At 38.3% G+C, this 27,167-nt stretch overlaps 1 protein-coding gene across 1 annotated transcript in view; it reads left to right on the top strand.

Moving 5' to 3' along the window:
- nbeab (neurobeachin b) overlaps window positions 1-27,167 on the top strand; it is a 408,640-nt gene that overhangs the window by 369,989 nt on the left and 11,484 nt on the right. Inside the window, exons 47-51 of the mRNA XM_060888097.1 lie at window positions 3,007-3,177; window positions 20,959-21,048; window positions 23,636-23,828; window positions 25,639-25,710; window positions 26,542-26,697. Of these exons, the coding sequence (XP_060744080.1) occupies window positions 3,007-3,177; window positions 20,959-21,048; window positions 23,636-23,828; window positions 25,639-25,710; window positions 26,542-26,697 (682 nt within the window). The remainder of the gene's footprint in view (window positions 1-3,006; window positions 3,178-20,958; window positions 21,049-23,635; window positions 23,829-25,638; window positions 25,711-26,541; window positions 26,698-27,167) is intronic.

Here is a 27,167-nt window from a genome sequence, read left to right as displayed (position 1 = left end):
GAGCCTGTGCCTATCTCAGGCATCATCGGGCATCAAGGCAGGATACACACTGGACGGAGTGCCAACCCATCACAGGGCACACACACACTCTCATTCACTCACGCAATCACACACTACGGACAATTTTCCAGAGATGCCAATCAACCTACCATGCATGTCTTTGGACCGGGGGAGGAAAATCTTTCATTCATTCATTCATTCATCTTCTACCGCTTATCCGAACTACCTCGGGTCACGGGGAGCCTGTGCCTATCTCAGGCGTCATCGGGCATCAAGGCAGGATACACCCTGGACGGAGTGCCAACCCATCGCAGGGCACACACACACTCATTCACTCACGCAATCACACACTAGGGACAATTTTCCAGAGATGCCAATCAACCTACCATGCATGTCTTTGGACCGGGGGAGGAAACCGGAGTACCCGGAGGAAACCCCCGAGGCACGGGGAGAACATGCAAACTCCACACACACAAGGTGGAGGCGGGAATCGAACCCCGACCCTGGAGGTGTGAGGCGAACGTGCTAACCACTAAGCCACCGTGCCCCCCCGGAGGAAAATCTTACTTTTTAAAATAGTGCTAAGTAAGTATTTGAGTATAACGTATACCTTTAGATGTGGTTTGAAGACTGTCAGTGATCCAGCTGGTCCATTTATGGGTAGATCATTTTATCACCCTGGTGTCCGAACTGAGAAGAGTCTTGATGTTGGATTCTCAAACCTGATTCATCAATTCAATTAAATTTATTTTTATAGCACTTATAACAATGGACATTTTCTTTAAACAGCTTTACAGAACACAGGAAAGAGAACGAAATTTAATATTTATCACTAATGATCAAGCCTGAGGTGACGGTGGTGAGGAAAAACTCCCTGAGATGATATGAGGAAGAAACCTTGAGAGGAACCAGACTCAGAAGTGAACCTCATCCTCATTTGGGTGACACTGGACAGTAAATAATGTACAGTAAATGTAAATAATGTCCTTTCTACAACAGGTTGTAGTCGAGTGGAATTGTGCAGCCAAGAGCTCCTGAGGAACTAATAACTCAGCGTCATCTCTGAGATCATTACACACTTAACACTGATTCCTTCCTGCTTAAGTGTCAAATGTTTACTGATGAAGATCCGAGCACAAGGAAGCACATCACGTGGTGTTGATGTTCAGACTGTCGTTACATCATTAATTACAGTACTAACTTACTGTATACGACAAACTTGCCACAAACAGATATGAAATCTATGGAATTGTTGTTGGGGTGATGTTTTTATTAAGCAGATGTTTATTTATTGCTTATGAAAGGAGTCTGTAGTGTCAGAGCTTTGTAACGTTAAAGGTAAAACTGTAACTTTATGTTTTTATGTTTAACACTTTACACTAACAGTACATGAATAATCCTGCACTAAAACTTGAATTAATACTTATTTACATATGTACTAATGATGCGTTAAGTCATGAACTAGTAAAGAAGAGTTAACCTTAACACCAACCACACTTTTAGTCCTTGCGTGTTAGTAATTAGAAATAAGCACATACGAAATAAATCACTCACTCTCTCACTCACTCATTTTCTACCGCTTATCCGAACTACCTCGGGTCACGGGGAGCCTGTGCCTCTCAGGCGTCAGGCGTCATCGGGCATCAAGGCAGGATACACCCTGGACGGAGTGCCAACTCATCGCAGGGCACACACACACACTCTCATTCACTCACGCACTCACACACTACGGACAGTTTTCCAGAGATAGAAATAAATCAAATCAAACTTATCTATCTAAGACTAAAACACCAGAAAATAATCTTATAGCACTCTGGTTTTAAGCATTAATAGATAAATGAATAAATGTTACTGTATTTAATTTCCTCTTGTGAGGAAAGGAGCAGAGCCCTGGGTCCTAGTGCCCACCAAAAACATGTACTAGTACCACAGTAGGATTGGTTCGAGAATTGGATAGAGAATGACTGAAAACGGGTTGAAACAATATGACCAGGGTTTATTAGTTTAGTAGTAAGTCGACATCCGATGAAGGGAACCGGTGTAAAATATCCAGTAATCCAGTGTATGCTACTATCTGAATATGGCAAATGATATAACTATTCACATGTTTAATTCATATCTTTTACTACAGAGCATGTTTTATTTAGGTTATATCCAAAACTAGTTTTAAGCTTTTATTGTCTTGGAGATTGTCTTATGCTTTTGGTTCCCTTGATTTAAAGAGACTTTGGACCTGAGATCAATCTGTGTCTGATCTTTTGGATATTATCGTCATACACAATTATTTGAATTTCACGGAATTTCACGTGTCTAATAATAAACCTATTTCACACCAATCTTAAATTTCTTCTCGACCCGTTTCATACACTTTTAATTCCTGTTTTTTTCTTACACTGCATGTTTATCAATACATTACTGTGACTAACAGTACTTAAGATGCTCTTTTTCCTTGCATGATTTCATAAGACTCATGACGTAGTTAAGGTTTAGCTGTTCGCTAGTTCGTGATTCGCTTTGACGAATCATTAGCTTATATACACTTTAAGTAAGTATTAATTCAGGTGTTAGTGCAGGATATTTGTGTAAAGTGTTACCATGGTTTTTCACACCCTTTTGAATGTCCTCTGGATGGGGAGGGATTTTTGGTTTCTCTGAAACAAGACAAGCTGCATTTTTGTGTTATTAAATTTTCAAATAGATTAATGTAAACTTTGATTGCATTAAATACCATCTTATGTGACTTAAATGTATGTAGGGTTTTATTTTATCTATGTGTTTCTATGTGTTTTTTTACATTTTATTTCTTAGAAAAATTGCATTGACTTCTGCTTTGTAGTGTGTGTGTGTGTGTGTGTATGAGTATATGATGTGTGTGTGTGTGAGTATATGATGTGTGTGTGTGTGTGTTTTGCCATGAGCAGTGTTTTTTGTGATTAAATGGGTGAGCATACATGTCACTGTTGTGTTTGCATCTCTCCTATTTAATTGGCTGCTTCTCTTTCACAGGCTCTGGAAAGCGAGTTTGTTTCGTGTCAGCTGCACCAGTGGATTGACCTTATTTTCGGCTACAAGCAGCGCGGCCCCGAAGCTGTGCGCGCCCTCAATGTCTTTCACCACCTGACCTACGAGGGCTTCGTCAACCTCGACAGCCTCGCCTCTGACCCGCTGTTGCGTGAGGTACATGAACACCATGACATCACTGCTGCACTGACACGCAGTTCTTCAAACTTGTTCTGCTTTGTAGTCATCAACGTGTAGTGGTAAGCGTAGTCATGGCAACCGGGTTCAGGCTATAATACAGTATATAAGAGCATGCTTAATGGAACGTTATATTAATATATATATATATATATATATATATATATATATATATATATATATATATATATATATATATATATAACTAATGAACAGTCCAGATTAGAGAGGAAAAAACGTTTGCATCTATGTGGTAGCTCAGTGGTGAAGTCTGTAGGCGTTCTAACCCCAGGTCCACCAACCTGCCACTGCTTGGCCCCTGAGAATCCTCTATTTCTCAGCTGTATAGAAAAGTATGTTGCTCTGGATGACGGCATCTGCCAAATGCTATAAATATATTAACGATAAAATCCCGAATGCATTAACAATGTTTTTAACAATGCACAGCAGTGTTTCTGTTCTGTTCGATTCTGATTGGTCAGAAGAAGTTGGTCTATAATAATGCTTGCCCTAGTACACTGTTGTTACTATAGCAACAACTCAAACAGCAATATCTAATAATAAGAGAAGGAGTCTCCAGTGTCAACACTTTGTAACAGTCAGTAAATATTCTTTGAATGCATATGACATCGTTATATGTTAAAATAATCCATTAAATAAAAGCATTCTAATTCAGTTTTCTTGACGCCAAAATGGAACCCGCTGGAGGGAGATTCGCTGTTTGTGTATAAAATCCAGCAGTGTTTATCTGCATCATATCAAACGAGATAAAGGAGAAGCAGAGTGCAATTTTTTACCACAGATCATGTGACCTCTACTGTCTTCACTTCCATCAGGGTTCCGTCAGGTTTTATTTGCATATTGTTTTATTTTTATTTTCAACTTGTGGACACGCCCACATCTAGTGACCAATGCTCGTTGTCACTGATGTTGCAGGAGGTCTGTGGCACGCATTGAAAACGAATGATCTCAGGTGGTTTGTTGTATCGAGTGGCTGTATGTGACGTGAATGTAGCATTACTGAACTAACTATTAGCCTACTAGACATTTAGAGTAGCTGATAAGCAGATAACCTAAAAGCAGAATACAGCTTGCAATTGTTTCTAGTTTAGTGTTTCTAAACTTACATAAAATGTTCAGGTTGGTTTTTACAATGTTCTTGTTCCAGTTGTACTTTTCATCTTTACTACATTTACAAATCACTGCCATCTGATGACTACTAAAAACCACAAGTAGCTTGGACTCAAGGGTTTGGACTGAAACACATCGCCATGGTAACAGTCTCAGTTTCGGTGCTAAGGGAACGATTACAGTGCTCGGCTTATGGGACGGCTGAGAGCTGAAGGGGGCGGAGCCAAAACGGAACTACAGGCTGTCAAAACCATACGCGTGAAGTAGTGATCTTTAAACACAAAGTGAGACGTAGCGTACAAGCTGACAAAAACATTACATGATATAATTATACAAAGCAATCTTGCAGGTTTACGAATGTAGGATTAATGGATGGAATGTCATCGGAAACATAGACAGTATTCGAAGTAGACCGCATTTCACAAGTGAACGATCCTTAAATCTCAGATATATACTTCAAATATCGGCCTACGATCAAGCTCTTATATTGATGTTTTTGTGTTCAGTCAAATTTATATACCACAAAAAGACATCTAGCTGCATGCGCTTCTTTATATTGACCACCTTTAATTCAGTAGCTTCCCAATTTTGAATCTGAATATATATTTTTTTAATTCAATTGATACAATCATGATCCTAATCATCTGACTCCAATCATATCCACTAGAACAAGGTCCAATCTCTGTATGATCCAATTGTGCTGGGGATCTCTTGAAAGGTTCGGCAGCACTTTCTGAGGTAAAGTTTCTCATCAAAGGTTTTTTCAGCATCCTCAGGTTTCGGTTTTATTGAAGTATCGCTGAATTACTTTGATTATTTCGGTCTGATAGTCAGCATTATACTAGATGATATGCGTGGTATGAATGGTGTGTGTGCGTGTGTGTGTGTGTGTGTATACAGTTGTAACAGTAGTGCAGCTATTTTGTTTCAGTTTCAGTGGGAAAGTTGATCCTTTAGATCCACATTTTAAATCACCGAATTGAAATGATATAAAATAAAAAATGAAATGAAATGAAGATCAGGACAGAGGATTTTTGCGAAGTCTCTATAACAAACTCCATTTCTTCAGCATATTAAAGTGTATGTAGTAAGGCTTATGTTTAGGTCTGCTATACCGTTATTAAGAACAGGAGCTAACTTGCTTTGTGGATGTTCCCCAGCATTAAAGGTAACTATATTTAGATATAAAGTGTGCATCTTTCTAATTGCTAAGTGCTGACAAACTGATGTGGTATTAGAGAAATAAAACACTTTAGAATTTGCTTTTTTTCTTGAAAATAATCAGCTTCTGTGTAGTAACAGTGTCCCCGCTTTACGTCTGGTCACGTTACACCACCTCATTGTTGATTATTTTCTTTTTACATCACATCCTGAGCTATTTTTATTCTTTCTTATTATTTAAATCAATTCTTAGAACATTTTATGGATATATAACATGTATTTATAAATTACTGTATAAATATACACACCCCAAGTGGTCCAGCGGCAGGATCCCGCGGTCTTGTTGCCACGGCTAAGGTTTGATTCCCGGGCAGGGCACTAACCATGACACTGAAGAGTTAACTCTCAGTGCCCGACCCGAGCCCGGATAAAAAATGGGAGGGTTGTCAGGAAGGGCATCAGGTGTAAAAAGCTGTGCCAAATGTAATATGTGGAGCATGTGATCCACTGTGGCGACCCCGAACAGGGAGCAAAAAAAATCAAAAATCGTGTAAGCAATTAAACAAAGCTGGTAAAATAAGTATTGAATGCATCACCATTTTTTTCAGTAAATATATTTCTGAAGGTGCTATTGACATGAAATTTTCACCAGATGACGATAACAACCCAACTATTATATACACACAAAGAAAACAAAACAAATAAAATCAGAAATTAAGTTATGTGTAATAAAATAGAATGACACTGAAAGTTATTTAATACTAGCTACAAAAGCCTTTGTTGGTAATGACAGGTTCAAGACGCCTCCTGTATGGTGAGGTGTGATTTTTTCCCATAACTTCCACATGTAATGCTCTTCATATCTTGAAGGTTTTCTGGAGCTCTTCTATCAACGCTGATCTTTAATTCCTTCTATAGATTTATTATTAGATTCTAATCAGATGATTGCCTGATATATTCTAGCAGCTTTATTTTCTTTCTTTGAAAGCAATTGAGTTTTCTTGGTTGTGTGTTTGGGATCATTGTCCTGCTGAAATGTCTACCTTTCACCATCCTGGTAGATGGCAGCAGATTCTTTTATCAAGAATTTTTCGGTACATTTTTCCATTCATCTTTCCTTCAATTGTATGAAGTTTGCAAGTGCCACATGCTGAAAAACAGCCCCACATCATGATGTTCCTATCTCCAAACCTCATTGTTGGTATGGTGTTTTTAGGGTGATGTGCAGTTCCATTTTACCTCCAAACATGGGGTGTATTATGCATTATTCCAAAGAATTCAATTTTGGTCTGACCAGATTATACTCTCCCAGTAATTCACTCAGGCTTATCTAAATGTTGTGCAGTAAACTATATACGAGCATCAACATGCTTTTTCTTAACAATAAGGTTGTGGAGGTCTTGATAGAGCTCTTTGCTTTTTTCCCCCATCGTGAGACGTTTCTTGTACGACACCTTGGTACTGAGACACCTTTTTATAGGCCATCAGTTGGGACTGAACCATCTGATATTAATTTCCACTGACAAGGTGCAGAATTGTTTTCTAATTACTGATAGATTACAGATGGTGTTTTGGCTTTCCATGTCTTTTTGCACCTCCCTTTCTTTATGTGTTTAATACTTTTTGTCTTTGTCATTCCATTTTATTACACATAACTTCATTTCTGAACTTATTTGTTTTTGTTTTCTTGGTATGGATGGATTACAGTACTTGTCATATCAACAGAACCTTTAGAAATATATATATACTGTATATACTAATTTACTGAAATGGTGACGTGTTCAATTAATTCATTAATTCTTTCTTCTTTCTTCACTGTGTTTCACTGTGATCATAATCTCCTTAATCATTTCAAATTGAATATTTTTCTCTCCAATGTCCAAAACGTATGGATCAGCACGATCAATATCTGCAACCCTCTCCGTGAAGTTTGTGTACAGCTTAATTGTGTTAGCGGATGTGATTCAGAGACAGCAGCAGCTGGTAGGCAGAGTGTTTTCCCCTCCGCCACCCGCCGTTCTCTCTCTCTCTCTCTCTCTCTCTCTCTCTCTCTCTCTCTCTCTCTCTCTCTCTCGCTCCCTCTCTCTCGCTCTCTCTCTCCTTCGCTCTTGCTCCCTACGATACCCACCATCTGCTGTCTGCAAAACAAGTCATTTATATACTGTCACTTCCAGGACTGCCTTTATTTGTCAAGTGACCACTATGCAAATCACTCACCAACCAGGGGAAATAATTATCAAACAATATGGAGCTCTGCTTTTTATCATTCCCTGCTACTTTACACACAATGACAATTATCTTTGTTTCAAGTTGGCTTCCTCGGTTCCGAGAGACCTCCACCGTCCTGGGTGGAGTGATAAAGAAAAGTGAAGGTGATCAGCCTTTAAAGACAAGTAACTCATTATTATTTATGTTTGTTATTAGTGGGTTTGTCACAGGGTCAGAAAAGAGGTTCACATTATTTTTATTCACATTTTTAGATATTTATTTGAATTACTGGGATTCTAATATCTATCTTTTGATCAGGTGAATACACACACACACACCCACACGCACACACATCCACACACACACACACACACACACACACACACACACACACAGATATATATATATATATATATATGTGTGTGTGTGTGTGTCTGTGTGTGTGCTGTATATAAACATAAGATAAAATAAATTAAAATAGATTATATATATATTTTAACTGTATTTAAAAAAAAATATAAATACTTTATAAAGATTTATTGTAACAAGCAATCTAAAAGATTATTAGAAATTTATAAAAAATAAAATAAATAAATACTTAAAAAAGAAACATCACAAATGGTATTCTTTAACAAAACTGAAATAAAAAGGTACATTTTGTTTTTAATGTTTAGAAATGTGAATAAAATAAATATAAATGTAATATAAATAGTAAATATTAAAATATAAATACAAGAAGTACGTAAAAGAAGATCAAAAATTGTATTAATTTATTCAGCATATAATTCAATATATAATGTGACTTATATGTGATATAAATGTGATATATGTTGTATAAATCCTACACAATACAAAGTCCTTAATTGTTTCAAATGTTTAGGCTTCTTTTTTAAAACATTGGTTTCAAAAGTATTGGCACCCCACAATATCTTCTCTTCCTATTTCTAAGCACCACCACGAGTATCCAACAGGACGCAGTAGTCTACTAACATATGCTGTAGAATTCTGTTTATATGAATTCACAGACATTTTTCTCATCTGAAATTCAGGCAAGCTTTGGGCAATTTGGGCTGACACTGATCCTGTCCTCAGTGTGATGGCCCTCTCAGACACACAAAAGTATGAAGCTAGATGTTGCTATCTCTCAGAGTCAGGCTGTGCTTTAGCTCCAGGTTATTGATTCGCTCTCTTCTGACAGGTGCAGCCACAGCGTCAACATTAAGCATCGTAATAATGGCATTAAAATGTCAGGATGTCAAATGGACGGCGATCCCTCAGGCTGCTCTCGCCTCAAAATGGTGCAATATCAAAGATTCGTCAGTGACCGGCTGCAAAAACACAGACTATAACATGAATTCACACATCATAGCAATATTAAAATGACAAGCAGTGTATGTTCCACATGACTAAAAATCACTCATGGACAAAATATTCACCAGTGGATATAACCTAAAAATATTCTGGTACAAGACATGGTAAGAGATAACTCGTGTTAGTTAAACACACATATTACGTTATGCATTGGAGAGCAACAGAAGCCTAGCCAGAAGACTAGCAACATCTTGAGCTAATGCTAATGTACTGGCTTACGAGTACGACTAGTCTTTGTTTTTGCTCAGATTTAGCCCTCTGTTGGCCTACATTTCAAAGGAATTAAAATTGACATGAGCTGCTCATTTACTTCTTTTGTGAAATTCCTGACTAATTACTCCCTCTCAGTATTCTCTAAAGTATTCATTAGCCTGAGGCTCCCTGGAGTCCACACTAAAAAAAGAAAAAAAAATAAAAAGAAAAGAAATATGGTCTGACTTCTGAAGAAATTATATTTGGAAAAACGGTTAGGTTTAAGGGAAACGGTATTCATACCTTCCTTTTATTCTGAGATTATTTTTAGTTTCTGCATTTTATAAAAAACATCTTAAATTGGATTTAGGCTTCTTCTTCTTCTTCTTCTTCTTCTTCTTCTTCTTCTTCTTCTTCTTCTTCTTCAAATAGATCTAACCATATTGTTTAAATCTACACGTCGTGTTCATGCAATAAAATGAAATCTATTAGAATATAACCGAATAAGCCTGACTGAAATAGAATAGATCACATGGACTGCTGCATCTTTAGTATCTTTTAAGAATATTTACAATCAATATTTCAATATTAATGTACAGTTTATAATATTAATTGCAATATTTATTTTGCAAAATGTATTTATATTTATCTATAATCTGTACATGATGTATTTTGTACATACTACAAAAATCAAATTTTAAAATATCCTTTTTTTTCTTTCTTTTTTTTTCCATTTTATTTTATTCTCTTTTATTTTAAATGAGCAGAGCAAAAAAAAAAAAAACAACAACAACAAAAAAAAAATTCTTTCAGACTTTTAACCAGAAGTGGATAAAAAAATTAACTCGGACAAAAAAAATTAATTCATTCATCTTCTACCGCTTATCCGAACTACCTCGGGTCACGGGGAGCCTGTGCCTATCTCAGGCGTCATCGGGCATCAAGGCAGGATACACCCTGGACGGAGTGCCAACCCATCGCAGGGCACACACACACTCTCATTCACTCACACAATCACGCACTATGGACAATTTTCCAGAGATGCCAATCAACCTACCATGCATGTCTTTGGACTGGGGGAGGAAACCGGAGTACCCGGAGGAAACTCCACACACACAAGGCGGAGGCGGGAATCAAACCCCCAACCCTGGAGGTGTGAGGCGAATGTGCTAACCACTAAGCCACCGTGCCCCCCTAACTTGATTTCAGTTTAGTAAAAAAAAATAAATAAATAAATAAAATTCTAATTATAAAAAAGGTAATGATAACTATTAAATGTTTAGGGATTTAATGTCAACTTTTCTTTACAATTTGTTACACCTTTTTTATTATTAATAAAAAATATATTTAATATAAAATATAAAATATAAAAAAAACATATTTTTTTATTATTAATATTTTTCTTAAATTGTAAACATCAACTGAGATTTATATGCCGCTCATTCTCAAAGATGATTGGTTGTCATATCCATACGAATAGGAATGGATTGAATGAATATGAAATGAATTCATAATTATATTAAATGCACAGAAATCCTGAGACTAGATTAGAAGACAGGCCAAGAGAAAGGTAAAAGGAGGAACAGGAAATCGCAGGTAGTACTGTATATACTGTGAAAACCAAACTTAAATTGTAGGATTTTTTTCTTCCTACAAATGAGACTTTTTTTTTTCTTTGATTTGCATATATAATACGATTTTAATTCACAGAAATATAACAATTGCGCCATTGTTTTGCTTTTATTTTCGGTAATTATCTTGCTGTAGTAATGATTATATCGCTGTATAGTCCCTGGATGCTTGTAAAAAATGCATTTAGTGCGTGGCTGTGTTTTATTCCACACTGTATTCTGTGAAATTGGCCTTTAGTGTTTAATGTGTTTAATGTCTTAGCAGGTTATTATACATAAAGAGCTGCGTATGAGATTGTGTCTCTTCAAGAAACAAAGCTTGTTTTTCAGAAAGCTTTATTTCTGTCTGATAATTTTATTCTAGATGCCAATTCTAAATTTGTGGATTTGACCCTGGCCAAACACTGACTAACAACAACTGAATGAATGAATGAATGAATGAATGAATGAATGAATGAATACACTTATTCAGGTCTAAAAAACCTTCTCCAAACCCCCAAAGGTTAGTACACATAATAAAGTGCAGATTATTGTAGATGCTTGGGACTGCGTTGAAATATACCCGTTCATGCACTTTTCCGGAAAATGAAGGCATGGACATCTGACATCATACACTGTTGTTCAAAAGTTCGAGATCACTTGTAAAAGTCCTTGTTTTTCTTGTTAGAATCATTTTGTGTTGTTTTATAAAGGGAGTAGTTCACAGCATGATAACATACAGTAAGTTCTTACCATGAAAAGAAAGATACTTGTAAACACTCCCACAACTCCTGATGCTCAAGATACTAAACTAAACCTAAAGATGGCCGTTTTCCTTGCTGCCTTAATCAGTACAGCAGATTTCAGCTGCGCTAGCAAGATTTTAAAATGGTTTTCTAATAATCAATTAGACTTATTGACAATTAGATGGTGTTTTCTTTTAGTGATCCCAAACTTTTTAACAATATTCTATATCGTTCTTCCCTAAACTGTTAGCACACACTTACAGAGTATAGAATGACTGTATATTATAGCATTAAAATTTTCCTTCAGAGGCTCAAACCCTGTTCCAGAATGACAATGACCCTGTGCACAAAGCACCGAGCTCCATGAAGACATGGTTCATGAAGGTTGGAGTGGAAGATCTGGAGTGTCCTGCACTGAGCCCTGTCTTTGACTCGACCCCACTGAACATCTTTGGGATGAACTGGAAGACCTCCTCGCTCGTACAACGTCCATGTCTGATTTCACAAATGATCCTGAAGCTGAATGAACACAAATTCCCACCCGTTCCAACATCTAGTGCAAGCCTTTACAGAAGAATGGAGCTTATTATAACAGTAAAGATGGAACAAATCTGAAATTGGATGATTGAAAAGTACATGCTCAAAAACTTATGGTCAGGTGTACACATACTTTTAGGCATATAATGTTGACTCGAGATCTACCTCGAACATAATCAGCATAAATCATATACCAAAAAAGCACGGAGTAAATATGCTTAGTTTATAAGTACTGTATGTGCAATATGTACAGTATATGCGTACACACACACACACACACAAACGCGCACACACACACACACACACACACAAACGCACACACACAAACACACACACAGATGCTATATAAACATTTTCCAGAGTTCCCGTGAATGATTAAGTGCAAGATCCATGAGCAAGCATCTCTGTCTGGCAGGTTTTCATGTCAACATTTAGGTCAAGATGTTTAGCGATTCCATGCCAACTTTACATAAGACACGATGGCAGAAGTGTGGCCAGTAAACCTAACGCCCTTTTTGTGGTTGTTGTCATAAACTGTGTTTTAAATCGCATACCATGTCCTTAAACATAGAGGTACTTACTTGATTGATTCTTCATTCCCCAGGAGAAAAGAAAGGCAGGGATCAAAAAGCCAGAGTGGGCAATTAAGAGGCACCAGTCCACCTATTATATTATGTTTTGAGGTGGGAAGAAACCAGAGAACCTGGAGAAAATCCACATGAGCATGAGAGAACATGTGAAACTCCACACAGAGAAACCCAAGCTCAGGACTGAACGCTAACCGCTGTACCGCCGTATCACCTCCTTCCACATGTTGTATACTTAGAAAGTAAATATATGATGATGGTGAAGACCGAGAAGATTAGAACATTTGGTTTATATGCAACTTGAGATGTCTTGGTTTAAATTCCAACACTAACCATTTTACAGGAGAATTGGTTTCATAATAAGTGTTTATACTCATAAATGGTTTTGAATATGATTAGAAAACATGCGTGATTTGAGACACAGGTAAAGTCTGCTATTAATGTTAAGTTATGCGGGATACATGTGGAAACCATCATATATGCATACGTATACTTAAAAAAAGCTTTGGGGTATGCATTCGTATGCATGAAGCAAGAGGTCTTTCAAATGCTAACAAACAGCAGCTTAACATGGATTAATGTAATTAACTACGAGTGAAGGGTTCCAGATTCCCATCGGTGATAGAGTCTGTTTTAATTCCTGTAAAGGTGTGATGATCAGAGTATTGGCATGTCGGATGGTCCGAAGGGATGTGTCCTACAGATAACCTCCAGCACCACTTTAGTTTTAGTTCTCACCCTCCAGAGGTGATGCTGTACATTCAGACAGCCTGGAGAAAGAAGAGTTTCTCATCGTGTTAAATTGCAAGATTGAACCCAGAAAACATCTGCTTCTTTTCAGGATAATTGGCATATTTGGCACAATTTCCCTTGACATTGATCTCATTGTTGCTACAGATATTCACACGTGGATGTTTTATCATTGGCTCTCTTGCTGTCTCCTAAGAAAAAAAAAATGTGTAGATGTTTTCCATTGCTCTCAATTTCTGGGCCACGATTGCTAGCAATTTTGAATGTGACTCTTTGCAGAAATTCCTGTCTCTGTTTTTCTCTCTATCCTCATGACTGTGCTGTCTGGCAGGAACACAGTGATGCGTTCCACATGGCTGTCTGTTTCTCAGATCTTTGGATCAGATTACTTTATTTGAGCAGACGTCATGACCCCTGTTCCTGAGCCTAACCTAAAATAGCTATAATGCGAGTCGGTTGTTACTTGATGGACTGCGGCGTAAAGCAGCGCTGACTGACGTTTAATGGTTGCCAAATGTGTTAGAGGCGGCTCTGGCAAAGATTGCAAAAGAGTCCAGTAGTGCAGAGGTCAGACCTGTGATGAGGCATGATGAAGAATCATATGGCCGTGTTGGAATGACATGACCAAGTTTGGGCAATTTTCCATACTTATTTTCTACAGGTAGCCTCATCGTTTTTTTTTTTATCATTTGTACCGTTGAAAATTTATCTAAAAAACCATACAAGTGGCTTATAAAATAATAAAATGCAGATGACAGTCAGATAATAACCCATAGAACATGCTCGTTTTGGCTGTCTGATCCGAACCGATCCAATATCCCACCCCCATTGGTATATGGTTTTAATAATGCAAATAAAACAAGCATAGAAAATTGCTATTCAAATGGGGTTTATTTTCTTTTTTCTTTTTGGATTATTACATGCTCCACATAAACAAAGTACAAATTCAATGGTAAATGTTTGATGCAGCAAATCTTTTCCGTGAGGAGATTTAACATTTATTTAACATTTTTGGATGCTGACGCTGTTAGTTTTTAACATAGAAAAAAAAAAGTTTTGTCCTAATAACTTCAAGACTGAGAGAACAAAAATAGATTCTGCTGATGCAATGGCTGTGTTGCAGACGTTCCACAAAATGAAATGTAACTATGATTCATCTCACCTTTACTCGTAGTATTACATTCATCGTTTGTCTGTTTGCGATGCTGTTCCACTGTCATGTCTCTGTTTACAGGAAAACATGAATTAACTAGACAATTGTGAAGAAAAAAAGAACTCAAATGAAAATTGAAATGGAAAATTTTAATTTAAAAAATTGCAAAAAACAATAATAATAATAATAATAATAATAATAATAATAATAATAATAATAATAATAATTTAAAAGTTATAAAGAACAATTACACTGAAACTTGAATGTGAAATTTTGAAAGTGGTTTTTAATTCATTGTAAAAATTACACAACAACTTTATAATTGAACATTTTAATTGAAAATTGTTATTTAACATTATGGTTAGGATTAAAATCAATTAGTCTTCATTTTTTAACCAAAACGAAACCAGAAATAAATCTCATGAGGGAAATTGAGACACAAATCGTGCTAGCACTGCTAGACCTGCACTTTTTAGCATAATAACACCATATTTAGCAAGACTAACATTTACCTTCTAGACTATTCTACAGTACTATATCTACTATTTCATTGATTTCACTGATTAATATGATTACTTAAGGTATTTCTGCAGTTCATGTATGCTGGATAAGGTACAGAAATGCAGGTCGCCATTTTTTTTTTTTTTCCTTTTTTACTCACCTGCCACATTTGACTTATTTTCTTTGTCTGGAACTCTGACAGATGCATGACACTATACATCGGTTATTGATAGCGTGTGCTACGGGAGCGTGTGGCCGTGTCAGTGTACGCATGTGCCACCATGTTTGCTAGTGTTGACAGACACCTACAAGACCCCCGGTTGATGGAAGAGTCCCATCCATCAGCTCTCGCCACGTGAAGCCTCCCTCTCAGTCTAGCTGAACAGCTCACGCTCTGTGTGCCATGTCAACATAAACCCGTACTTGTTGGCTATGTCTCATCGTCCTCCGCATCACCACTGATTCATTTGTCACATTACGCTTCAACTTTTTTACTGCTACAATGGATAGAGCTAGTATTAAATCCGCCATAAACTAGATCAATTTCTTTTTGCAGGATGTGATTCATCAAGTCTCATTAATAACAATCATATGATCATTTATATATAGCTATATATATATATATAATGAAATACAATTAAACAATTAGATTTACTTCAATATTTTACTTTCAAATGTATAATATACATTTCCTGTCTTCTTGTCAAAAAAGAATTATAAGCTTGTCAGAAAAATCCCACTCCACAGTAACACTTTTAGACAACTATCCCACCCTCCTGTGGAGCTGCGACATTTACTGTATTTCTGGCTGCAAAAATTATGTCTGGTGACCACATGAAAGAAAATGACGGTAACATTTTCTCTGAAGCTATATTTTTAATATGCTATAAAATTTTACCCATCTATATCACTATGTCATTATAATTAATCATGGGAATAATCATAATATAATAATCATGGGAAAATGTCATAAAGCATCATTACATGCCATTATAGCTAGGTTCTTCTGCATAGGTCCTGTTGTTGTTGTTTTTGTTGTTGTTGTTGTTGTTTCAGATTAAGAACAGATTAATTACAAAAACATGACAAGGACACACACACACACACACACACACACTTCCACATGGCACCTACTTAACCTTGGAGTGACAAGAAGCTACTTGAACAGAGGACAAAGCAAGACAAAAACACTAATTTGTAACTTTTATTTATTTATTTATTTAATAATTCATTAATTCATTTGTGGGGGCCACGGTGGCTTAGTGGTTAGCACGTTTGCCTCACATCTCCAGGGTTGGGGGTTCGATTCCCGCCTCCGCCTTGTGTGTGTGGAGTTTGCATGTTCTCCCCGTGCCTTGGGGGTTTCCTCCGGGTACTCCGGTTTCCTCCCCTGGTCCAAAGACATGCATGGTAGGTTGATTGGCATCTCTGGAAAATTGTCCGTAGTGTGTGATTGCGTGAGTGAATGAGGGATGGGATGTGGTAGCTCAGTGGTTAAGGTGTTGGGCTACTGATTGGAAGGTCATGAGTTCGAACCCCAGGTCCACCAAGCTGCCACTGCTGGGCCCATGAGCAAGGCCCTTAACCCTCAGTTGCTCAGTTGTAAGTCACTCTGGATAAGGGTGTCTGCTAAATGTTGTAAATGTAAATGTAAATGAGAGTGTGTGTGTGTGCCCTGCGATGGGTTGGCACTCCGTCCAGGGTGTATCCTGCCTTGATGCCCAATGACGCCTGAGATAGGCACAGGCTCCCCGTGACCCGAGGTAGTTCGGATAAGTGGTAGAAGATGAATGAATGAATGAATGATATCATAGAAATTGTACTTACAGTCAAATGACTTAGCAATTTTACCACTAGGTTATTCTTGTGTATCATCAGAACAAGAACAAACGGTACTTTTCTACTTTGTACTGTTTGAAAGGACCAAAACATTATGAACAATGGATTTTAAAAAAGATTTAAACTAAATATCAGCAGTAATACTGTATATCTAACTGTTCTGCAATATAAATTTTCTCTTTCAACCTTAACGTCAAACAGATATATTCAAGTTGGCATTCCAGGCTGTTATAAATTCCTGATACTTCCTTTTTGACTAGTGGTATGTATTTTTCAGCTGCTATGAGCTCATGTGGTGAGAGATCAGGTGACTATGGGGCCAGTCTATTATACATAGATCATCATACGTTATGTTGTAGATTTGTTTATAAAATGTACAAAAATGGAATGTTTTGTATGTAACGTCTACAGCATGATAAAAGTCTCGCACTTTTGGGAAACTTTACTTTCTGTCAATGACACTTGTCACCGTGTTAGTCTCTAAAGTTTGCACACTATATGGCCATAGTTGGCCATAGCTTATTCATACAGCTGTACAGTTTAAGGTTGAACATAAAACTTGGACCCTATAAGAAAAAAAATGCTATGCAAGATTTCCAACTTCTTATTTGATTCCCAATCAAAGAAGAAAATTATATTTAACAGTTAACCAAGGAAAACATGTGATTACTTAAATTAGCACATTGGCAGTGGTAGGATTTGAGCTCATGACCTTCTTATCAGTAGACAAAGCATTCGTAAAGGTGGACGAGGAGGTCTGGAGTTCCAGTTCATCCCACAGATGTTCAGTGAGGTTGAGTCAGAGTCAGGGCTCTGTGTAGGACACTTGAGTTCTTCCACTACAAACTTCACATAGAAGCCTTTATTATTGCCACATACACATTACAGCAGAATTTTTTTCCACTGTTGCTCTGGTTTGGGTCAGAGCACAGGGTCAGTTAAGATACAGGGCCCCTGAAGCAGGGAGGGTTAAGAGCCTTGTTTAATTGCCCAACAGTGGCAGCTTGACAGTGCTGTGCTTGAACCCCAACCTTCCGATCAACAAACAACAGCCTTAACCACTTGAGCCTTTACTGCCCTTAAAAACCATGTCTTTGTGGAGCTCTGTGCTTTGTTCACAGTGGCATTGTCATGTTAGAACAGGTTCAGCTTCTTACTTCCAGTAAAGATAAATTGTAAATTCTTCTGGGATGTGAAAGCCTGGTGGTTAACGTTTTGGACTACCACTTAGAAGGTTGTGAGTTTGAATCCAAGGGTCGACAAAGCTGCCACTGCTGGGTCCCTGAGCAAGGCCCTTAAACCCTCAATTGTTCAGTTGTTCTGCAAAATGAGATAAAATGCAAGTTGCTTTGAAAAGGGCATCTACCAAACGCTTTAAATGTAAACCTACTGTACAGCAGACATAAACTTTCAAGTCGACTGTGTGCTCCCACAATCACATAAACACATATTTCTATAGTATGAACAGCGAGTTCCAAAAGTCTCCATACATGAAGACAAATGGAACACTTTTTAGCTAAATGTCTTCCAAAAATGTTCATACTTTATATTATAGTTCATATTATATAGTTAGGGGGGCACGGTGGCTTAGTGGTTAGCACGTTCGCCTCACACCTCCAGGGTTGGGGGTTCGATTCCCGCCTCCGCCTTGTGTGTGTGGAGTTTGCATGTTCTCCACGTGCCTCGGGGTTTCCTCCGGGTACTCCGGTTTCCTCCCCCGGTCCAAAGACATGCATGGTAGGTTGATTGGCATCTCTGGAAAATTGTCCGTAGTGTGTGATTGTGTGAGTGAATGAGAGTGTGTGTGTGTGCCCTGCGATGGGTTGGCACTCCGTCCAGGGTGTATCCTGCCTTGATGCCCAATGACGCCTGAGATAGGCACAGGCTCCCCGTGACCCGAGGTAGTTCGGATAAGCGGTAGAAGATGAATGAATGAATGAATATTATATAGCTTTAAAGAGTGTCTGTGACAAAAGGAAGAACTTATTGAAATCCAAAAGTTGTCATAAGGTCACAATGAACTTTAACAGGAAACATGGCAAGCACACACATCAGACCTGACACTGAGAGACGACTCTTTGACTCTAGGTTAGGTTAATGTAAAGCTAGTCTCTGTATGGAGACCTTTGGGACATCTTGTTTTTATGCTGTAATAGAAATGCTGTAATCCTAGCAACTCATCATTTCTGGAATTAAAACAGTAGCACAAAGTTTTCTTAGGAGATTTCCTTTAAAACCACTTCCTGATGAAACAGCTTGTAACAGGAAAAAGTTTGAAGAGATTTTTCAGCTAATGAATCTATCAAACCTAGTCATCTGTCCTGACATTTACAAAGTGCTGTGAACCACAACTCCTTCCATAAACGTTAAGTAAACGTCGCTTAACAAACATTTCATCAACTATGATATGTTTTCTTCTCTTTGTTTAAACATCACAACATTTTGTCTGAGGTCTCAGGTTACGATAACGTCTGCCGTACAAGTCCCTGTCTATGAGCGGTTACTATAGCAACAGTAACATATGGGAACGAGTGCATTGATACAAACTCTTGTTATAGCTAGAACTGGGGTCCGAGTTGCGGCGTTATACAAAAACAATGCACACCATTTTATCTTTAGATTGGATTTGAGAATTTAACTGCACAGTGGTTTAAATAATAATAATAATAATAAAAAAAAAAAATAAAAATAATAATAATAATAATAATAATAATAATAATAATAATAATAATAACAACAACAATAATAATAATGTTATTTCCTTTCAATCCGTATACCTATTATATCATGCTACTATTATCACGTGTATATTAATTTTCTCTGCCTCACTATTCTTACCGTCATGATACTGCACAATTTATTTTTACTAAAGTAATGAGCCACGAATAGACACTGCAGTTTTTTAATGGTAAGCTTTGGTTCCTTAGTGTAGTCCATGAACAGAGCACCAGCTTAAGTGTAATGTTGTTTTGTTTTGTTTTTTATGATACAGATGTGACTGATACAGATTTCATTTGTTCCGATGCGCTCGCAGGAGTGTGCTGCGGCTTCAGATTCAGCTCAGCCAATCGAATTTAAGATCCCAAACTGTCTGTTTATATACGAGATTATATTGTCTTGTTTATCTCATCTTATTGCATCATAATGCATATCTTATCATACATTATAGTACCTCTTTTTTTTTCTTGTATATCATTTTTATTTTATTTTCTACTCAGATCTTATTTCATCTTTTTTTTATCTATTTTTTCTTTTGTCATCTTAGTGTGTATTATCATGTTATTTTGATCTTATTTCATTGTATTATCTCACCACTCCTCACCTTATCTTATCTTCTATACTCACGTAATCACATTTTATTGTCTCACCTTTTTTACTCCAGGTTGTATCTTATCTTATCTTATCTTATCTTATCTTATCTTATCTTATCTTATCTTATCTTATCTTATCTTATCAGCCCTTATTCGGGTGTTTATTAGTGTACAGTGTGTTTGTATGTGTGTGTCTGTTTGTAGTTTGTTTGTTACTGCTCCATCTTTTGTCTCTGGCCCAATAACATCAGAGCGCAGGCCGTGGTGCAGTGCGGGCGGTGTGTGTCAGGCCAGGTTAGCGTCTGTTGGGTCTGCCTCTGGAAACGGGCACAGCTAACTGAAGCGTGTTAATAGGAAAAGGCTTGTCTCTTCTATACTAACACTTGGATGACTCTGCAGACTTGGGGTGGTGGTGGGAAGGGGGGGCAAAGGATTAAGGAAGGGGAGGGTGGAGGGTACACACACACATACACACACATAGACACACACACACACACACACACACACACACACACACAAAGGCTGAGTTAGGGATTTGCTTGTATTGTCAACTTATATGATGCCTATTGATAGTGACACTCCTCTCCCCCTTTTTCTCTCTGAATTTCTCCCCTCTTCCTCTCTCTACATCTCTCCATCTTTTGTCCTTTTTCTTCACTGCAGGCTATGGAGGCACAGATCCAGAGTATTGGACAGACTCCATCTCAGTTGCTCATCGAGCCCCATCCTCCTCGCAGCTCCGCCATGCACCTGGTGAGAGCACCATGTGTGTGTGTGTGTGTGTGTGTGTGTGTTTGCATTCTCAGATCTTTCCTAGTGTCTGTGTATATGTACACGGTTTCTTCGTAGCTCCACCCGCACCGCCATAGCTTTTATTCTAGACGAGGGCAGTCACGTCTGACCTTCACAGCTCACACTGCCGCTGTTTTTCACGCCCGTATGCCCACAGCTTTAATGAGCACATCTTCATCCTGAGTAATGTGCACCACATTCGCACAGTGTGTCACGATGCTAATCTACTCACAGGAGACCGCAGAGCTGTGGTACAGATGCATCGCTGGGAAAACTTAACTCGGCTAGTCATTGGCTGATACAGGAGTAAGCTACACATACATTCATGCACATGCGCACACAGGCACGATCTTGACATACTTTTCAAAGCACACGGCTTCCTCAGAATAACAGGGCTCATGTCATAGGGTGTCTGATGTGAACAGAGCGCTCTCTACTGGTCAGATAGAGCTTCACTTGCTCAGGATTAGGTTTTAACTGACGTCTAATGAACAGACATTCAAATAAGCAACAGGTCTGTTTGACTTCAATTGAAATAAAATTACATATCACGATACTGCCATGTGTCACTAAACCAAAATGCCCTCCAAGTCACCTGCCAGAATTCAGTAAAGATCAAATCACAGTTTTCTTGTCATGCTCACATTCACAGTGTACAGTATTCACTGAAATACTTACTTACATGTTCATGGACATGATGAACCTACATTATCACAAACATATATCATCATCATCATCCTCATCATCATCATCATCATCATCATGGAGGATTGTGATTCTTCACGGTTCTGTGGTTCTGTGTTTCAGATAGTTCTCTGAAATTGAACACAAGGTTTATTGTGTGTAAAAAAGTAATAGTGAGAAGAAACATGAAACATACAACAGGATGATTAAAGCTAGACATCTGACGAAAAAATTATCTGTTTATATACAGTGACTGGTAGATTGATGGAAAGATAGATAGATAGATAGATAGATAGATAGATAGATAGATAGATAGATAGATAGATAGATAGATAGATAGATAGAACCTGTTTCTTGCATCCACTGCATCATTATTCATTTAAAAAAAAGTTTTCTCAATTTTCCAGCTTGGGGGGCACGGTGGCTTAGTGGTTAGCACGTTCGCCTCACAACCCCAGGGTTGGGGGTTCGATTCCCGCCTCCGCCTTGTGTGTGTGGAGTTTGCATGTTCTCCCCGTGCCTCGGGGGTTTCCTCCGGGTACTCCGGTTTCCTTCCCCGGTCCAAAGACATGCATGGTAGGTTGATTGGCATCTCTGGAAAATTGTCCGTAGTGTGTGATTGCGTGAGTGAATGAGAGTGTGTGTGTGCCCTCGATGGGTTGGCACTCCGTCCAGGGTGTATCCTGCCTTGATGTCCGATGACGCCTGAGATTGGCACAGGCTCCCCGTTTCCACTTCAGTCATGCATAAAAAGCTGAAAAGTAAAAAAGAGTTCAGTAGAAAATTCTCAGCTCTTGCAGACATCTTGAAAAATGCATAGATATTAATATTTTCTTGCATAATTTTGTCGTTTTTCAAGCACCGATTCACTTTGACTCGAAAATGTTAACTTTATTGATTATGGATAATCATATTTGGACAATATTTTCATATTGTTGAACAGAAGAGACTGGAATCCCGTTTGAGACTCTCAGGGAGTTTGTTCTCACCTCAGTATTTCTGTATAGCTGCTCTGTGACAATCGGATGTGTTATACAAATAAATGTAAAGTGAACTGAACGATCGTGAACGAATGTGCCGTAGGTACAAGCAGCTCCACACCCACTAACACAGCTCTATTATTAAACCGTCCTGCTGAAACATCTTGAAGCAGTATTGAAAATCGTTTCTGTTCTGCACTTTGACCTGCACTTTGTGCAAAGTACACTCTCATACACACCAACATACACACACACTTCTCCCAAACCCCAGTGAGACCCCTTAACTGAACCTTCACTCAGCTTTAGCAGATGGAAGCTGACCACTGAGGATTATGGGAAAGTGGTTAGTGTGCATGCAATTGTACTTCATTTTCAGCTTATATTCGGTCCAATATTTCATTTCATACCACCGCACTATTGAATTCATAAATTTGATTGGTCTGAAGGTGTTGATTTATTTTCTATAACAACAGCCTTGACAACAGCACCAGCTGTAATTCACAGATGTATATTAAGGTGCGTTTAACAATGAAACATTATTGTTTCTGTAGTAACTCGATCCACAGACTGCGGTAACTAGTTTCTACATACAGTAAATGTGTGTAATTGATATAATATTAAAGCTTTTTTGGAGGAGATTTATTTAGCATTTACGTAAACGTCGCAACCGTCAGCTATGAAATTTTCAGAAATAGGAAAGTCGTCAAGACAGAAGACTTTGTGTTTCCCTGAGCAACTTTTCCTTCGTCCATTCTACCCTCTCTTTTCTTTTACTACTACCCTCATACTAATTTCCTCTCTCCATCCCTCTGTTCTTCTCACTTTTCCCTCTTCCTGTCCCATGCTCCCTTTCCCCTCTCCTTCATGCTCTGTCTCTTCATCAGTGTTTCCTTCCGCAGAGTCCGCTCATGTTTAAGGAGCAGATGCAGCAAGATGTCATCATGGTATTGAAGTTCCCCTCCAACTCTCCGGTCACCCACGTGGCTGCCAATACGCTGCCGCACCTGGCAATGCCAGCCGTCGTCACGGTGACCTGCAGCCGCCTGTTTGCTGTCAATCGCTGGCACAACACCGTGGGTGAGTGAATGGACTTGTTTGAGCTTGTCAGGTCTCACTGCTTAAGGTATACTTTGGTGCTTAAGGTATAGCTTTCAGGGTTGAAGTTTTGTTCTTGACGTTCATTATTATTTGTGACCCGATGCAGCTACAATCACATACACTGTTATAGGCACTATGGTCCCTACTGTGGCATGAAGATCTCTCTATCTAGTGTTATTCTGTGAATGTATACATACCAGCATTGTAGTTGGATTGGAAACATAGGTTTGGGAGACAAGGACCATGGAAATACAGGGCTGATGTGGCTCCGGAAACCTAGAAACCTTAAAATGTAGAACTCTGGAAGCATTAGGTTCCTGAGATCATAGAACTCTGGGAGCATATGGCCTTTGTAGCATGAGGTTTTGGGAAAATAAGGCCTCGGAATATAGAACTCTAAGAATGTAAGTGCTCTGTGAGCATCAGGATCCAGGAATATATAGGATCGTTAGAACATAGGACCCTGGTAACATAGGGGACTAGGAGAGATAGTGCCTTGAGTATTATGCTAGAACTTTATGTCTAGGGTCCTTTGTTCTCAGGAACTTGCATACATACTGTAGTTTTAGGAACAAGGACTCTGAGAACATATGACATGGGATAAACATTATTAACATGGGATTTTGCAAAACTAGTGTGCTAAAATCTAGGAATGTTGGTTTTCTGGGAACTTGGGGAGCTGCAAATATATAACATCTTGAGAACATACTTGGGGGAAAAGAGATCTAGAACATTGTGAGTATAGGTTTCTGGAAACTTTGAGGGCTGGAAATATAGGGGAGCATTAATTCCAGCATGAAAACAGAATACTCAAAACCAAGGAGCCCTAGAGTACATAGGTTCATGGTAACAAAGGACATTGGGAACATGTGGTTTTGGGAAAAATGGGTCTAAGGAATATAGAACACTGGGATTATACTGACACAGCATGGCACAGAGACCTACACAAAGGATATAGAACTCTGAGGATGTAGGACCTGGAAAAAATACAGCCCTGGGAATAAATATTTCGGGGAACACTGGACTCTGGGAAAATGGAAGCCTCAGCACATGAGATACTGGGAAAGTTGAGTTTTTAGAACAAAGGACCCTGGAACATTTACCTCTGGAATTAACACACAAACATTGTGCCACCTCCACCACATTCCCCACTCAGCCATGTGTGCCCAGTATTACCCACCTACACCCTTGACAGGAACTTGCCTCACCTGCATGTCAGGGGTCACATACCTTGCAAAATTAGCCAATCAAGGCCTCCCGTTTCTTCCCACACCTCCTGGGCTGTCAGCCCTGTGATGTCAGAAGTAGAGGCAGTAGCTTGGGGCTGCTAATGGCCACAGCTGCAAAGTATAACCACCAGAACAAGGCCACCAAACCTTCTGTGTCTATTTCTACTAGTGCAAAATGGCCGCCTCTGGCCTCAGGCCTGCCTCAGGGGCTGAACAGTCTCTGGCCTGCCTCCTGCTTAACAGTGAGAAATCAATAACCGTTGTCTAAACCTCGCTGGTGGGGTTGAATAGCCTTCCCCCTCAGTGGGGACGTAGGGGTCAGAGAGCAGCGTGGGATCAGAGTGTGTGTATGGGGTGTGACTCTAGTGACTCCTAGTGTATGTGTTCTGCTTTTAGAATATGATCAGAAAGAATCTTATGTTTGTATTATTTATATATTTCTGTTTAGCAGCATTTTCAAGATTCAGCATTATCAGCAGTGTCAGCAATATATAGTATATTGTTTGTGTATGTGTGTGTGTGTGTGTGTGTGTGTGTGTGTGTGTGTGTGTGTTTCTCAGGTCTACGAGGTGCTCCAGGATACTCATTAGAGCAGGCCCATCACCTTCCTATTGAAATGGACTCTGTGATTGGTGAGTAGAAATGGAATAACATAAAAAAAATCTTTTGTTAATTGGTTTAAAAAATAGATTTATTTTATATTGATTAAAAATAAAATCTGACAATACTTTAATACATCATTAATATCTGTAATATGTAATTGTAGGCAAGGCTAGAAGTAATAGCACCTTTTAAAAAAAATCATCCTCTATTTTATTCTATTTATTCTATTTGTACTAACTATGAAGCATCTTGCAAACATGCAAGAATTCTATGTTATCCGTCACTGTAGCTAATACCATAGTTCCTTTTTCATTGAATCGGTGATGCTATGTTTTATATATAAAATAAAAAGAAAGACGAAATAAAAAAAAAAGAAAGAATGAAAAAGTTGCTGGAAAACCTAAAGAACATTTTTATTTAGTTATTCATTCATTTATACATTTATACATGAATTTATTCTTTTCTTCATTCACTCATGCACACATGCACGATTAGTCATCCATCATAATGGGAAAAAAGGTTTAAACTAAGGATTAATCAAATGCTAACTATGTGGGTGGAAATAGATTTAAACCAAGGTTTTACTTAATATAATATTAGGTTTAAAAAATTTATCAAAATGCCAGAAACCTTCTGTCAGCTTAACCGTCATCCTCTCGGCTCTGTAGCGAGATTAAATCTTGAAAATTGCATGTGACTTTAAATAAAATCATCACTTGAATAAATAATTGTAAATGTACATATCAGAAAGCAGAAAATTTCCTTTTTTACAACAGCGACTGAACCCTGAAGTAAATGTTCCGTGTCTCAGGATACGACGCTATGAATCAGACTGCTGTTTTGTCTTTGCTGTGTCCTAGCCAACAACACAGGAACGAACAAGAGGCAGATCACGGATTTGGTGGACCAAAGCATCCAGATCAACTCGCAGTGTTTCGTGGTAACGGCAGACAATCGCTACGTCCTGGTGTGCGGCTTCTGGGACAAGAGTTTCCGTGTCTACTCCTCAGAAACTGGTAGATACACAGATACACACATTACTGTGTACAGCGTGTGTATTTTTTCTGATCTTCTAATTAATTTTTGTCTTCTTTTCCACCACGACTCTTGATCATCTTTCCTTCTCTCATCTCGCCTTTAAGCTCTGAAGCTAATCTAGCTCACGAATCCAAACATTTATGTATTTTTTTTTAGAAATATTTGCAGTTCTTCACTGATGTCAGCTATAAACATGAGCAAAATGTCTCCTTGTAGCTAAATGCTTATAGTAGCGCTGTATTCACAGGCATCTGAGACTGGAGTCTTACATTTTTATAAATTATTCTTCATTCCTGCTCATCAACTCTCTATCATTCAGTTATAATGGCCACCTTGCTGTCGACTACATTCATCACCAGACAAATAAACTTCAATATCTTGAATACAGAGATGGGGGACTCGAGTCATATGACTTGACTCGAGTCAGACTTAAATCGCAAATTTGAGA

The sequence above is a fragment of the Tachysurus vachellii genome, chromosome 15 (assembly GCF_030014155.1).
Source record: "Tachysurus vachellii isolate PV-2020 chromosome 15, HZAU_Pvac_v1, whole genome shotgun sequence".
NCBI lineage: Eukaryota > Metazoa > Chordata > Actinopteri > Siluriformes > Bagridae > Tachysurus > Tachysurus vachellii.
Note: the sequence above shows the minus strand (reverse complement) of the source record. Positions and strands in the feature narration are given on the sequence as shown.